The sequence below is a fragment of the Rhagoletis pomonella genome, unplaced genomic scaffold, assembly GCF_013731165.1.
Source record: "Rhagoletis pomonella isolate Grant_MI unplaced genomic scaffold, Rhpom_1.0 Rhpom_scaffold_00003, whole genome shotgun sequence".
NCBI classification, from domain to species: domain Eukaryota; kingdom Metazoa; phylum Arthropoda; class Insecta; order Diptera; family Tephritidae; genus Rhagoletis; species Rhagoletis pomonella.
This window is the reverse complement of record NW_023458557.1, coordinates 83,304,635-83,320,712: the sequence shown is the minus strand read 5'-3', so window position 1 is coordinate 83,320,712 and position 16,078 is coordinate 83,304,635. Positions and strand designations below refer to the sequence as shown.

The 16,078-nt window shown below is 32.9% G+C and overlaps 1 protein-coding gene across 1 annotated transcript in view; it reads right to left on the bottom strand.

Moving 5' to 3' along the window:
- Positions 1-16,078, bottom strand: part of LOC118735696 (semaphorin-1A) — a 620,249-nt gene that overhangs the window by 439,258 nt on the left and 164,913 nt on the right. The window contains 1 exon segment of the mRNA XM_036465613.1: positions 5,247-5,862. Coding sequence (XP_036321506.1) covers positions 5,247-5,421 — 175 coding nt within the window. The 5' untranslated portion in view covers positions 5,422-5,862.

Genomic DNA, 16,078 nt, shown 5'->3' with positions numbered 1-16,078 from the left:
AACTCACCGCCGCATAACCGTGACGAAGACGTTGCTTCTCTCTCTTTCTATCAACAGCAAACTTGATATGTTGCTACGTACTCCTACGCTACGCTACGTACACGTTCGTCGGTAACCGCGCTCTTAGACTATGTTGCATTTTCCATTTTTCCCCCAAAAAAAAAAATCGTGGTATAAAACTCAATAGCACTCTTAAAGTAGGCAAGATAATTTGAACACCTTTTTTTTTTATTCTGGCACGAAAGTCTTACAAAAAAATCTCCCTTGCCAACTGTCATGGTGAAAAGCTCAGTGGACAAAATAAGCACATGAGCATGTTCCAAATGAAGAATCATTTTGCTTGCGCCACCGAGAAAGCAAAGCAGTGGCGCCTCATTCTAGAGAGCTGAGGTTCGAATCCTCGGGCATTGGTTTTTTTCCTTTTTTAACAACGTTTTTATAACACTTAATATTCTCTAAATGTTTCTATTTCATTTTAATATATAAACATAATTTTGATTTAATTTAATTTATAGAAATGGATTTATTTATTTTTATTATATGTATTTATTTATTGTTTTTTTTTCCTTAATTTTTTATTTTTTATTTTTTTTGTTATCTTTCTTATTTTTTCTTTTCTTTTGTTATGTTAGTTTTAGATTTTATTGTTAAAAAAAATAGTTTTTTCATTTCATTTTTAGAAACTTATATATTCTTTTTTTGTTTTGTAGTTTTTTTCATCCGCTAAATTTTTCTATTTATTGTTTTAAACAGGTAATATATGTACATATTTTTCATTTAATTTAATTTTAGCAAATGTAGTTTATTTTATTTTTTTATCATATGTATTTCTTTATTGGTTTATTTTTTTCTTTTATTTTTTTATTTTTTCTTTTATTTTGTCGTTAATTTTTTTATTTTTTTATTTCGTTGTTATTTTATTGATTTTATTGTTAAAAATATAGTTTTTTTTTTTTCATTTCAATAAATTTTTATAAACTTATTTCTTCTTTTCTTCTTGTTTTGTTTGTAGTTTTTTTCCTTTTTTATGTAATTTATTTTTATTTATTTATATTCTCTTTTGAAATTTATTTTTATTTTTTAATATTAGATTCCATTTTTTTTAGAGAAAAATATTTTTTTTTTTAATTCGAATAATTTTTAGAAACTTATATTCTTTATTTTATTTAATTTTGATTTAGTTTAAAACTTTTATTATTTTAAAGAGAAAAATATATATTTTTGATTTGATTGTTAGCAATTTATTTTTATGTTTTCAATTTAACTACTCTTCATTTTTTATTTAATTTTGTTCATTTTTAAATCTAATTGTTTTAAAAAGAAAAACGTTTTCTTATTTCATTTAATTTTTAGGCACTTATTTTTTTTTTTTATTAAAATTTATTTCATTGTATATTTTTATTTTCTTCTGAAATTTTTGTTATTTTAAAAAGAAAGTTATATTAATTTTTAATTCAATTTCCTTTTAATTTTTAGACTTTATTGTTTTAAAAGGATATATGTTTTTTTTTTTATTTAACGTAATTTTTAATTGCTTATTTACTATATTTTGATTTAATTTCCATTTAATTTTTAGTTGTTAATATTATTATTATTAATATTAAAAAAAAAATATATACCTTTTTTTATTTTTAGAAAACTTATTGCTAAAAGACTAACAGAATTACGCTAAGAACTTCTCGCTAATACCCACCTCGTATATTATTATAGAATACCGGTACACAGTTTCCCAGAAATACATGCGGTAATTTGGATCCCATCATTCTCTATCAGATCACAAGGAGGACTGAGTTGGCCCAAGAGGTCGACAGATTGGAAATATGTGTAATATGGAATTGAGAATGAACATGAACTGGTGGACGTATATAGGTGGATCACTATGAATAATCAAAAGTATGTAAAAGTACTGAATTACCACTTCGTTGGAAGAACATATGCTTGTGAAAACCTGTAGGATAACCTGAAGGGATGGGTAACAAGCACTTGTAAAAACCCAGGTTCCTTTAGAAAAGCATGTACTGTATACAACCACACGAGCCCAGGCGCCGCATCAGACTGCATTAAATCGACAGAAATCGAATCCTACCGCAGGTTATACGAGGTCGTGTAAACTCAGCCAACGCAGCAACTGTAATGGCAGATGCAACACCGATTCGACTATATTAACTGAGAAAAGAGCTACAGTTCAGCGGCAAAGTGAAGTATTGAAAGATGATCCGAAAAAATAAAACAATCATGATAGGGAAGATGGACAAACGCTCTACTTCCAAATATCAAAAACAGGTTGAAATGAACGCACGGCGAGTTAGATTTTCACCTAAACCAGTTTAGTATCAATATTATATTCGACGTTTTGTTTGTAGTTGCCGATATTAAGGTTTTAGCGTCAATCCAATCAAAGGTAATCTCCAAAAGGCACTTTCGTAAGGGGGCTTATTCAAAAGCCAGACAAATGGCAACGATTGATGGACTGTTCCATAGTAGGTTAGAGGTTTTACATAAATATGCATCTAGACTGGGTAATGTCTAGTGAATCCGTTCCTCAATTCCAATTGGTAATAGCTATACGTAGTTCAAAGAAGGTGATTAACGTATTGATCCGATCCGCGGGAGTAGCTTGAGACAAGACAGACGTCGGCAGATATCAGCGTAAATTCTGCTGGATGGTGTATTCAGAAACTAAGTGGCGCTGGATTAGTAAGCTTTCTAGCATCGGCCTTCAGTTGCACGGATATCTGAATTCAATGAGTCCATTCGATACAGTCGAATACTTTTTTTTTGTAGATACGTCTTATGTTTCGGTATGGATGGAATGTAGTCTTTGGAGTTTCACTTAAATGCCTACCGAAAGTAAAGCAATTAAGAGATAACAAATGCGGCATTTTAAAGAAACCACTTTAGTCCTACTGTACTTATGCATTTCCAACACAAAGTGACAATAGTTGTATTATATTATTTCGCGTAAGAAAAACACAAAGACGAAGAGGAACACGAAGAGGAGTACGAAACCGAAGAAGAATGCGAAGACAAAGACTAAGGCGAGTACAAATACCATAATGAAGACGAATTCAGGACATGGAAGCATCATGCGTTTGAGATGGAATAGACGAGCAGCTGGAGAGGTCTGAGCAAGATTTTGACGAGTAAAGAACTTCAAACACTAGAATGGCTTTAAAAAGAAGCTCTAGTAGCGAAATCTTTAATGAGCGCAGTACTACCATGCCCAGCTTGCGGACTCCGAGTTACAAATGGTAAAAAGGCGGACCCATTAGAGATCCTATAGTTTTTCACAATGAAAAGACTGATCGATATGACAGCTTTTCTCATATTTGCACTACTTCAACAACTAATTGGCAGTGCCAATTACCACCAACCAACTTCAAAATGTTAAGAAGGAAATGGAACGTCATGAAACGAGCAATGCTTGACAGATGAATTAACCACAAACATTTCCTGCTCAAAAACCTGCACATGCGAAAAAGGCGAAACATTCAGCTAGCTATCCCGACCACCAAAGTCGCGCGCTTCCATTGACTGTGGGCCACTTCAAGCAGTTTTCTGCCTCAAAAATTGCACGTTATTTACGCAATGTATGTATGTAGCATGCAACAGCTTCAGAATACTGCCAGTGCGAACGCGGCCAAAAAAAAAAATTTATATGACAGCCAAAAATGGATGGATAGATAAAGAGGAGCGAAAGCCAAAGGCGATTTGATGCAATGTAACCGGACATGCGACATTGGTTGATTGGCTGCATGTCCGCTGCTGCGGCGCGCACAACAATGTATGTAAGTAAGTAAATAATGATCGAAATATGGACGTTTGCCGTATATGGCAACAAACGTGTGACAGCAGCAAAAACCAGGACTTATATAAATACAAGTAGGTATGTGCGTACGTATCTACATCTTAACGATCATCGACTTCAAATTATGCGCATTTCCGCTGAACTTAATTAAGACCAAGCGATTGACAATGGCAACGTAGCGTGCGCGCGTACTCTCGATGCACCTCAACGACCTATCTATCTATGTATGTAGATATATAAAACTCGGTACCGGTAATAGGCCCATAAAGGGCGACAGTGCGTGAGTCGCCTGCGGTTTCCATTTCTGTAAAAGCGACGAGCAAGCACAAATGCATAAATAGGCTGACATGCAGAGCGATGAGCAAAGCAACAGACCACGACTGTGAGTGTGGCTGGTTGACTAAAATGTGTGGCCGTCCAAGTGAATGCATAAATGAAGCACTGGTGGCGGCGGCGGCCGTGCAACGCGGTGTGCAACTTACAACAACGCTTTGCTGCTTGTGGTGGAATTGCATTTTATTGCATTGCAGATTCACCATCGACTACAATCTGAGTGTGCGCGCGTGTAACTTTGTCTTGCGCGCCTTTGCTCTCCTTGTCACTGTCACTGCCGCCGCGCCGCTTGTGTTGCTCTTAACTGGCTTTTGGTCGCTGCTCTGTTGTATGTCGCCATTGTCGATGACAACATAAATGTGCATTAACGACAACAAACAAACGCGTACGTGCGCGCGTACATTGCACGCAATTAAATGCGACTACCGCAGTATTTTCGCGTTCGTTATGGCCTTGCTGCTAAAAATACATGTTACGGCCATGAAGTGGCGCGGCGCGGCGCGGCGATGCGACAACGTTGTTTGCGAAAATATGACAACAGCGTAGCGCTTTTAGGCGGCATAGCAACATAACCGTAACTGTTTATTGCATTTTTGTTGCTGCTCATTATGTATTTTATTTACGATTTAATTTTCACATATTTCATAAATTGGCACAAGCCGCAGTGGAAGGCAATGTGCGTGATTGTCGCCACAGCGCAATGTGGCATGTAGTCGGATGTGACACAGACACACTTATATGTATATACATAAAAAAGGACCGCCGACACACTTGACACGCGCTAATACTGACAACGCAAGCGCGGAAGTACAACGCTAATTGCCAACCAGAGAAAAGAAGAAAACAAAAAACAAAAATTCACAACAAACGGCTGGTGTGCTAAAGAAGGTGTGGCCGCCAAATATGGGCTAGAGTTTAGGCAAACGCACATGGCAAGCGACATGTGTAAGTCGACTGTTTTGGTAGTTGGAGCACACTTGCCTACCCACCCCCCCCCCCCCCCCCCCCTCTTATTACTTACGCAATCAAGTTATAAACATACACTCAAACGTTTCCTTATTTCCTCCCCCCTTCCCAATGTTTTTCGTTTTCTTTTCCCACTTACCTAATTCCACATAAAGTTTCGGCCGCACATTCTCCTGCCAGGCACTTAGATTCCCAATCACGAACAGCGACAGTACGAGGAAGACTTGCGTCGCTGCGACGGCTGTGAAGCCGCTGTTGGCATTGTGGCAGCTCCCTTTCGACATTTTTCGTTTGACTTGTGGTTCGTGTAACATTTTATTTATTAGTTGTAGTTGTTGTTTTATTTTTCGTTTCTTATATAACAATTTGTTTACTTTTCGTTTCTTCTTCTTCTTCTTCGTTTTTTTACGATTTCCTCCCCCTTTTTGGCTTTTATTTATTTTTGTTCTTCGCGCGCGCTAAGTTATTATTTATGAAATCACAATAAAGTTTCTTACTTATTCAACTCGTTTCGTTTCTTCCCTTACTTTGTTTCACTTATTTTTACATGCTGAAACTTTGATTCCGTTTTATGACTTCACTTACGACGACGCATACAAATTTGGTTTGAAACACTTAGCGCATATTTATTTATGGAAAATTATGGTTATTTGTATAAAACAAAATTTAGTTGACTTGAGTAGTTGGGAAAACTTAGTGGGGTGAAATCTTTAACTTTTCACGCAGGCTCGAAGTTGCTTCAGACTGGGAGGGTTCTGAAAATAGAGAAGAAAAAATTTAACAATTAACAACTATTACCCTTAGTGTCAAAAGTTAGTATATAATTTGTGTTAATATAATATTCACTTTTTTCATGAAAAAATTTTTTCATTCATTTTTTATTAAAATAAAGTTCATTCTATAACATAAAACATAAATATGTGTATGTCGAAATTTCAGACTTTATATATGTAAACTTCGCGAAAATTCAAAAAAAAAATCAAAAAATTATAATAAAAACTATAAACTTTGTATTCAGAATTTCTAAAAAAATTTAAGATAATTAAATTAAATTTAAGTATAAAAGAAAAGAAAAAAAATATTAATGAAAATAATTGTAAATATTATATTAGAACAAGGTGTATGCTTACTTTTGACACTGACAGTACATTCGTTAACATATGTACAACTTCTAAATTTATTTTGATTATCAAGAAAAGGTTGTGTAGCCCGGACCTTACAGATAGCTTTTAAGAAAAGTTGTCATCTACAATAAATAGGAACAAGTGCGGGCATTACTTAGAAGAGGTTATATTGATGAGCATAAATATCGGCGCTTCATTCATTTTTTTTTTTTTTGAGAATATTATTATTAACAAAAAGTAGTTACTTTGTTGCTAAGCTTTGTTGCTCAATTAGCTAACAGCGTGGCTAGAAGCATGCAAAATTAAAAGCTCACACAATTTCTAATTCCGTATTTCTTATGATGTCGTTTATTTATACAGTGCAGCATACATACAATTCTCAAATGGCGTATGCAATAATTTATTGAAGACAACTAACTCAACTAACTTTTTTCTGAAAATCTGTACCTGGCGGCATCGATATCGATATATATCGTTAATTTTTAATTATACAATGAAACACTGAAATAACATCTACTCATTCAAAGAATGCATAGAACAATTTAACACAGAAAATTTTGTTATACATACACATATGTATGAGGTACATATGTATGTAGGAACAGTGACCCACACTCAAAATCACACAGTGATATTATTACAGTATTCGCAATGTTTTTTCATTCTACATATATTTTTTTTTTTCATTACTTTTTTATAAAAGTACTAGCAGAGCACCCGACGTCGTTCGGGGTAATCAAATCAATATATAAAACAGTATTTAGTAAAAAATATTCAATTTAGCATAAATTAAAGGAGACAAACTATACATTCCGTTTATCTGCCTATTCGCTTAGCTGTTTTAGAATAGCGCCACTTTTCCGGTAGAATACTTATTTCGGAAGGAGATTTATTCATTATGAATGAACATTTTTCGTTTAACAGCATCGCGGGATCAAAATAAAAACGATTTAATCTTTCCATTTTGAAATGGTCTAAAGACTGTAAGACACAGATTTAAATATTATCCGAGTGATATACATAATTGATGAATACTTATGTATGCCCCTTTTAAAAACTCCTTTATATATACTTTACTCTAAACAACTCCCATATATATGTATGTCTGCATACCAAATTTCAAGTTCATGTGAATTATGGTTCCCAATTTATGGCTGATTAAAAATTCCATGCCTATGCCCCACGTTCCCTTTTAAAAACTCATGTAAACAAACTTAGCTATAAGCACCTTCCATGGATATGAATTCATACCAAATTTCATCATATTTCACGCCTGTGGAATGTGCCACGCCCCAAAAACTCATTTGTATAAGCACCTACCGTAGATACGTCTGCATACTAAATTTCAATTTCAGACTTATGGTTCCGAAGTTAGTGCTGATAAAATATTCCGCGCCTATGGGGTGTGCCACGCCCCCTTTTACTATATATATAGTAGTGTATAAGAATTTTAGGAATATATCATCCACAATGCCACCTATCGTGTACATTTTCAGTCCCAATATGCATTTTCAATTGGCTAACAAAGATATATTCTAAATATGAGCCAAATCGGCAAGTAAATGCAATTTTTATGAATATCCCGACCCCAGCGCCACCTAGCAATAAAATTTTTAGTAGACATAATTCCCTCAAGGTCAAGAAATATTTCCCTCAAGGTCAAGGTGCTGACATATGTTCCAAATATGAACGAAATCGGTCCAGCCGTTTAGTAGTTTAGTGACATTCAATATACGGAAAACTCTAGGAAATAGTGAAATCGTTCAAAAAAATTCAAATTTTTTTAAATCAAAGAACCTTCCACACAGAAGGTCCAAAGAGGTGCTTTTTACAGAATTTAAATCGGTTCAGCCGTTTGGTCAGGCATCGCCGTCATACGGAAAACATTTCATTTTTATATATATAGATAGCTCAATCTGTAACAAAAATTAGAAAAAAAAATCAAAAAATTGTCTTAAAAATTGCGAACTTTTTAATAAGAATTTCTATAAAAAAAAATGGCTATGCCATACTCGATATCGAAAAAAAAAAAATCCAATTACTCGATATATCGATACTGACATCGATATATTTGCAGCTCTAGCTCGGAATTTTTGATGAACTTTGCGATGGCCCTGTGCCATTTATGTATCTCATCTGGTTGATAGCCGTGAATATAAATATTCCATCTACCACGCCGTGCGAGAGGCTATATTAACTTGATGAACTATTTTAACTTTGAACTAACTTAACACTATCAGGCAGAATATGCTAACACAGATGCGCCTTTATTTATTTTATTATGTCAAGCTACATATTAAGCTATGGACTTAATACGGTAGACAAACGGGCTCGATTATTTGCATAACCAGCCTTAATTTGCTTTAACTCATGCATTTTCCTCTTTAAAATGAGCATAAGCAGCCGAATAAATGCACGAAATATTTGGGAATTAACTCGGATCCGAGGAATTTTCGATTTTGTACAAGTAAGCAAACGAAGCAGTCGAGTTTCGCGTACGCGGTAGCCGAGTGGTGAGAGTTGCGAGCTACAAGCCTGTAGCTGCCAGGTTCGATACTCGGTTGGAGCGATTGCGAAAATTTTTTTGTTGTTATTATTTATTTTATATTTTTTTATTTTATTTTATTTATATATTTAATTTTACTTTATTTTATTTTCATTTGCTTTATTTTATATCACATTTCTTATTTTACATTAGTTAATTTTAATTTTTAGAGATGAATTTTGTTAAACATTCAACAACAACTAACTGAAAGTAACGTTAAAAAAATATAGAACTTATAGAAAAAAGAATGAAAAAGAAATAAAAAAAGTATACTGGCCGTGGGACTCGAACCCACGACCTTGCGGCTGGTTTATTCGCATTACTGCCGCCTGTAAGGGTAAAATTTTAATTTGCATTTATGCTTATCAATTCAAATTAATTTTCTCTGTCTGTCCACCATATAAGACTCAATAAATAGAGGCGCATATGAGTTAGCGTAGTTTGATTGTGTGCGCTGAATTAGTGGCAAGTTAAGGTGGTCGGACTTATTCCCCCGGCTTAAAATCTCCCGCACAAAAATCACCCCATAAAAAAAATGGATGTCGAGGAGGACATGCATATACCTTGTCCGACTCTCGTTTACAAATCTTGGCCAGTTTCGGCACGACAAAAAAGTTCCGACTCAGTCATTAGTATAGAACATCGTCTATTTAAGCAATTGACCGAAATTATAATCGGTCACTGCTTGATGAAAAGGCATACTACTTAGCAGCATGTGGCAGCTGGCCATTGGCAACTGCCGTAGCTATTATGATACTGTCACTGGCCTACCATGTCGGGTGCGATAAGACGCTCGTAGCCCTGTCACCACTTTGACTGTCCGGCTGATCAGCTGGCTGGCAGCAGGCATTTATGAATCCACGTATTCTATTAACATGGCATTTTGGATCTGCTTAAACGATACCACTGGGCCTCGCTCGTCCACTTCAACCAAACCTGACTTATGTACAATTTGAGGAGCATAAAGCAATGGTACTATAACTGATTGGTGGCCGTGAACTTAAAAGGCAAGTTACCTGAAACTATTGATTAAGGTCCAAATAATAATGTTTTTATGCTTACTTAAGGACCCCCAAAAAAACAATCTCCCCATTTGTGAAAGCAGATAGGAAATTGGAATACACATGGCAACCTGCTAATTAGGGATTAGAAGGGATTTTAACCCTTTCAGGACAAAGGGAAACATGCTTCCCAAAAATCTTTTTCACTCATAAGAAAACAGTGTGAATCATTTTAAAGCTTTCTGATTTTTATAATGCCCTCATTATTATTTAGCTATTTTGAGCATAAAATTTTAGAAATAAATATTTTACTCAAACTAGAAAAATCTCCCACAAATTATAAAAAAAAAACTTAAAATAATATACACTTAAGAAAAAAAAATTAGTAAAAGAAAAAATTTGAAAAAAGGTACTTTTTAGAAAACATTTCTTAGGAAGAAATCTTTTTAGTAAAAAATATTTTTACCAATAGCAGCAAAAAATTATTCAAATTGAATTGTAAAAAATAATTTTAAAAAGAAAAAATTGTTACAATAAAAATTTAAGAAAAAAATAATAATTTTTAGAAAAATCCAATTTTTAGTAAATAAAACTAGGAAAAAATATACCGTTAATTATTATTATTATTATGGAAGAGCAACAATAATTTAAAAAAAATAATAATTATAATTGTTATAAGTGATAAAATAACAAAAAGAAATCTTTTTTTTAGAAAAAAAATAATTTTACCAAAATCTGAAAAAACTTTCCAAATTGAATTGTAAAAAATAATTTCCCCCTTAACTTTTCTTTAGGAAAAATTAGATTTTTTTACCGACTTCAATATAAGAGAAAGTTCCCATTTCGTGTATATTTTTAATTGTAGGCTTACGGTCCCGAAAGGGTTAAGAGGCTAGAGGAGGGCAATTGTAGAAAAACCAGGCTATTATGGCCATAAATTGATACAACAAAAGGATGGCAGAGTTGCTCAACCTCTCAAGAGAGAATACGGCTTGTGTAACCGATCATTGGCTATTTGGCAGGCACTCTTCAAGACTAGGAATATTCTCCCATGAACAGTGCAGAAGTTGCAGAGGAAGAAACCGTACAGCACTTTTTCTGCAGTTGCCCAGCTTTGGCCAATCTCTTGTAGGCCGTTAATTTTTTTTAATTCGTTATCTTACGAGCTCCACTTGATTCGCGTAAGTCGATTCGTTAGACAATTTCCCTTGAAGATCAAGACGAACTATTCGTCTTCATAGCACTAACATGAAAAAGTGTAACGAAGCGTAGCGAAAAAGGTGTGCTGAAATTTTATAGCCTTGCAGCCGCATAAAGAAAACCGCAGTTAGAAGACTACTAAAAAACGTATTTATCTTAGTTAGTAGTTGGTCACAGTTGCTTAGTTTGCTGATAACAAGCAGCGCGCTGGCTTTATTACAGGTGGCATGAGGAGCAAGAAGCTGCTGGTGCAACAGGGGCGGCAAATTGCAGAGCTACTGAAGGCCAAATGAGTCGGTAGCAGCTGCCACTCGAACACAAATGCGCTAACGCACATACGGACGGACATAATCTAAACTGTGAAATCACACACACACACACTAACACGCATACATCCACAGAGAGAGCATGTGCATACAAAAAAAAAAACATTAAACAAGTTTTAAAATTACAACGACTATTTACATAGCCATGAGAGTTCGCCGCAACAAGGACATAAGAATGACAGTGGTAAAAAACAACAATAGCAACTACAACAGCAAATACAATAGTGCACGTTTATGTTTATGCGAAAGTATTGCGTTGCAAGTAATCTGCGGAACATGGACACAAACCAAAATCTAATAAAAAAAAGATGAGAAGAAGAAGCAGCTGAGGAAGCAAGCTAGTGAATGTTACTTGGTTAAATATGCAAGTTGAAACGGAAGAAATAAAATATGAAAAAGAAAAACATTAAATGGAGAACAATAAAAACCAAATGACATTATGCTAATTCAGGAAGTTAAGGACGACGACCAGCCAGCAGCCAACACTGTCTGTTGTCAACAAACCGAACGACCAACCAACCTATCGGCTAAGAGGAGCCAGTTGAAAGGTAAAAACAGAGAAAAGCCATTGTGAGAACGAATGAGCACGCATGCAGGGGATAAAAAGGATAAAGTTACGGCGATTATGCTAAGGAAGGCAAATAGAAAGTTGCTAAAGGCAAAAGTTTACAGGGTAATGGTGGCAACTGTCATTGCATTCACCGCAGACTTTCGAAAGACAAAAGTTCGCCTTAACTTTTTTTTTCAAATTCAATTTAAAAAAATCTAAAAAGTAAATTTTAAAAATAAAAAAATTTGATCAAAAAAGAAGAAAAGAATACTAAAAAAATTATGAAGTAAAAATAATAATTATTTTTAAACCAAAAGCTAGAAATTTAATTAAAAAAGACAAACAAAATGTAATAATATCCAAAAAATTAAATGAAATAAAAAAATAGTTTTCTTTTAAAAACAATAAAATTTATTAAATACATAAACAAAATTCTAAAAATTAAATGAAATTTAAAATTATATACATATTTTTTTAGGGCAACGAATTCTAGTAATTAAAGAACAGTAAATTAAAAAACTGATGTTTAAAAAAAAAATAAATAAAAGAACATTAAATTAAAATAAGAACAATTTTTTAAATTTAATGAAATAAAAAATATACATTTTTCTTTAAAAAAAAAAAAATCTAATAAGTAAATTTTAAAATGAAAAAATTTCATTATAAAAGAACAAAGTAGTACTAAAAAATTAAATTACATTAAAAAAAATATTTTTATTTCTAAACCAAAAGCTAAAAATTAAATGAAAGAAGACAAGAAAATAAAATAATATCTTAAAAATTAAATATATTAGCAAAATATTTTTTCTTTTAAAAGAATAAAATTAACAAACTAAATAAATAAGTTTCTAAAAATTAAATTAAATAAAAAATATATGTATAAGTACATACAGTATTGGCCAATACAATAGCACCCCCATTTCAAAGTCATATTGTTTGCCACTCATGTTTATTTATTTATTTTTAAGAATTTTCAATTAAAATCCAGTTCATTGTCTCACAAAACTCACATAAACTCAAGTTTAAAACTTTTTAAAAGACCGCAAAAAAGTGCAACAAATTTTCACCCAAATTTCAAACTTTTTTCTCAGAAGCGGTAGAATTTTTTTGAATACACAGTTTTATAGCCCATTAAATTTTAGTCTAATAATGTGCAAGTTTCAAGTGGCTAAAAATTACCGTTGATTTTTTAGAATTTTTTTCGCCGAGGATGTTGCGGGTTTCTGCCATATAAAAATAAATTGTGTTTAGTCGTTATATGGAAGCAAATGAGACAAAAAAAATTCAAAAAAATCAACGGTAATCTTTAGCGACTTGAAACTTGCACATTATTGGACTAAAATTGAATGCGCTATAAAACTGTGTACTCAAAAAAAATCTAGAGCTTCTGAGAAAAAAGTTTGAAATTTAAGGGAAAGTTGGTTGCGCTTTTTTGCGGTCTTTTAAAAAGTTTAAAACATGGGTTTATATGGGTTTTGTTAGAGAATGAACTGCATTTTAATTGAAAATTCTTAAAAACAAATAACTAAACATAAGTGGCAAACAATATCGCTTTGAAAGGGGGGTGCTATAGATATGTCCAATACTGTATATCTATTTTTTAAAGACAATGAATTCCAGTTATTAAAGAACAGTGAATTAAAAAAACTATGTTTAAAAAAGACAATGAAATCTTATAATTAAAAAAAAAACATTTAATTAAAACAATTTTTACAAATTAAATGAAATTAAAAATATGTATATACTTTTCTTTTTAAAACAAAAAAATTTAAAAAGTAATTTTAAAAAGAAAACATTAAATTAAAAAGAAGAAAATAGTACCTAAAAAAATGCATTTTTATTTTTAAACCAAAAGTTAAAAATTAAAATAAAAAAGACAAAAAACAATAACTAAGATAATTCAATTTAAATTAAATAAAAAAATTAAATTTTCCTTTTTAAAACAATAAAATAAGAAATAGTAATAGTATAAGTTTTAAGATTTAAATAAAATTTAAAAGAAACATATATATTTGTTTTTGTTAGTTATGGCCTTATAACAATTATATTCAACAAGAGAAATATATATATACTAGCAATTACCCGGCGTGCTTCGCTGCGCCATAAATGTATTTTTGTGTTGTAACCCTCTCCCAAAACTCGTATGACCTCATTTATACAATATATTTAAAGAGCTTTATGAAGTAAGATTTAAAAAAAATATTCGATATATGAAGCATTGTTTACTTTTTTGAGTGTGGGTGTTAATTAATATCTTTTCGAAGATAATTAGAAAATATGTAAAGTACACACTTTCTTTTGGAAATTTAATTTATAATCTTATAACTGGAGTCTACTATCGCACCCTTTCCTCAAACGTGTGCTAATTCAATCATATTTTTTGTTACAACGCCGAACAATTGTGGGTCGATTGCTTTGTCTGCAATTTCAGCTGAGCTGACTTTATCAATGTTTTTTAATAATTGTAAACATTCGCCAGCTGTTTCTGTTTATTTATTAGTAAAAGGCAGGACTGCCAATCTTGCGGCAAAACAATAATAAAAATCCAAAAAAATACGTAAAGCCAAACAGAATTAATTGCAAAACGTGCAATGATACACACATTAAATTTCTTATGTGCACCCTCCACACAGACCCCAATCACTTCTGAAAATTTCATTTTATGTGCACCCTCCACACAGACCCCAATCACCCCTGAAAATTTCATTGAAATCGGCGAGCCGTCTAGGAGGAGTATGCGAACAGGAAGTTGTGCCACTTAATTTTATATATATAGATATATTGTTCAACATGCATATGTTTCTTTTTAAGACAATGAATTCTTATAAATAAGGAAGAATAAATTTTTAAAAATATAAATTGGAAAAATAATAAAAACTTGTAATTAAAAGAAATAAAATAAAATTAAAAAATCAACAAGTAAGAAAGTCTAAGTTCGGCCGGAGCCTAACATTATATACCCGGCGCAAGTATTAAATATATGTTTTTTCAACTTTTCGAAAGCTACCGCTAGATGGTAAGCCGAGGTGTATCAATTTTGAGTAAATTAGCGTCCTTAAATTTCGAAATATTGCAGTTTCAAGCATTTCTGAAATTTAGCGTTATATGAAAAGCGGCCGTAATTTTAGTCAATTTCAATAATTTTCAACGTTTTGCTTTTATGTGGCAAGCACAATAAAAATACCGAGTTTGGTACAAATTGGTAGAACGGTTACCGATATACATATATGTGATCATAAGTAGGCGGTGCCACGCCCATTTTCCAAAATTTTACCATACCCGTATTTCTTGGTAAAGAATTGTTGCAAGCATCAATTTTGAATAAATTAGCTTCAATATTTACTGATTTATCGAAGATTTCGTATTTCTCTAAATTACCCTGTGGACTGTGGGCGTGGTTATTGTCCGATTTTAAAAATTTTCCATGCTGTACCAAGGCCAATAACTGTGCCAAGTTTGGAAGAAATGGGTGCAGCGGTTACCAAGATATACACATGTAACCATAAGTGGGCGTGGCTACGCCCATTTTCTAAAAATGTATAATATTCTTATTTTTCGTCTGAAAGTTATTGTAAATATCAATTTTGAGTGAATTATCTTCAGTAGTTACTAAAATATCGCAGTTTTCGTATTTCTGGAAATTACCGTTATATGGGAAGTGGGCGTGGTTACAGTCCGATTTAGCCCATTTTCAATACCAACCTACCTTGGATTAACGAAGACCTACATACCAAATTTTGTTGAGATATCTCAATTATCGAGTTATCGTGTACACGGACGGACGGATAGACGGATAGACGGACAGACGGACAGACGGACGGACAGACAGACATGGCTTAGTCGATTTCTCTATTCATTCTGAGCATTTATACATATATACATTTGTCTATATCTATCTCGATTCGTTTTGGCTGTTACAAACAACCGTTATGTGAACAAAATTAATATACCCTTGTGCGCAAGTGCGCTCGGGTATAAAAATCGAACGCGGAGCTCCCGAAAGGCACACCAGCGCTGCGCTCACTCGTTTCTTTCAGAATAGCTTTTCACCACGGGTGGTGAATGAGAGAGCTTTATTCTAGGACTTGTACCAGAATAAAAAAAAAAACTCTTTCGAACAATCTTGCCATCTGTTTTTCATTACGACGAATCTTACGAAAGACTATTTACCATCTTAGCCAGAATTGCCCTGTTATAGTATGTAGGTGGAATCGAGAAAGAAAGA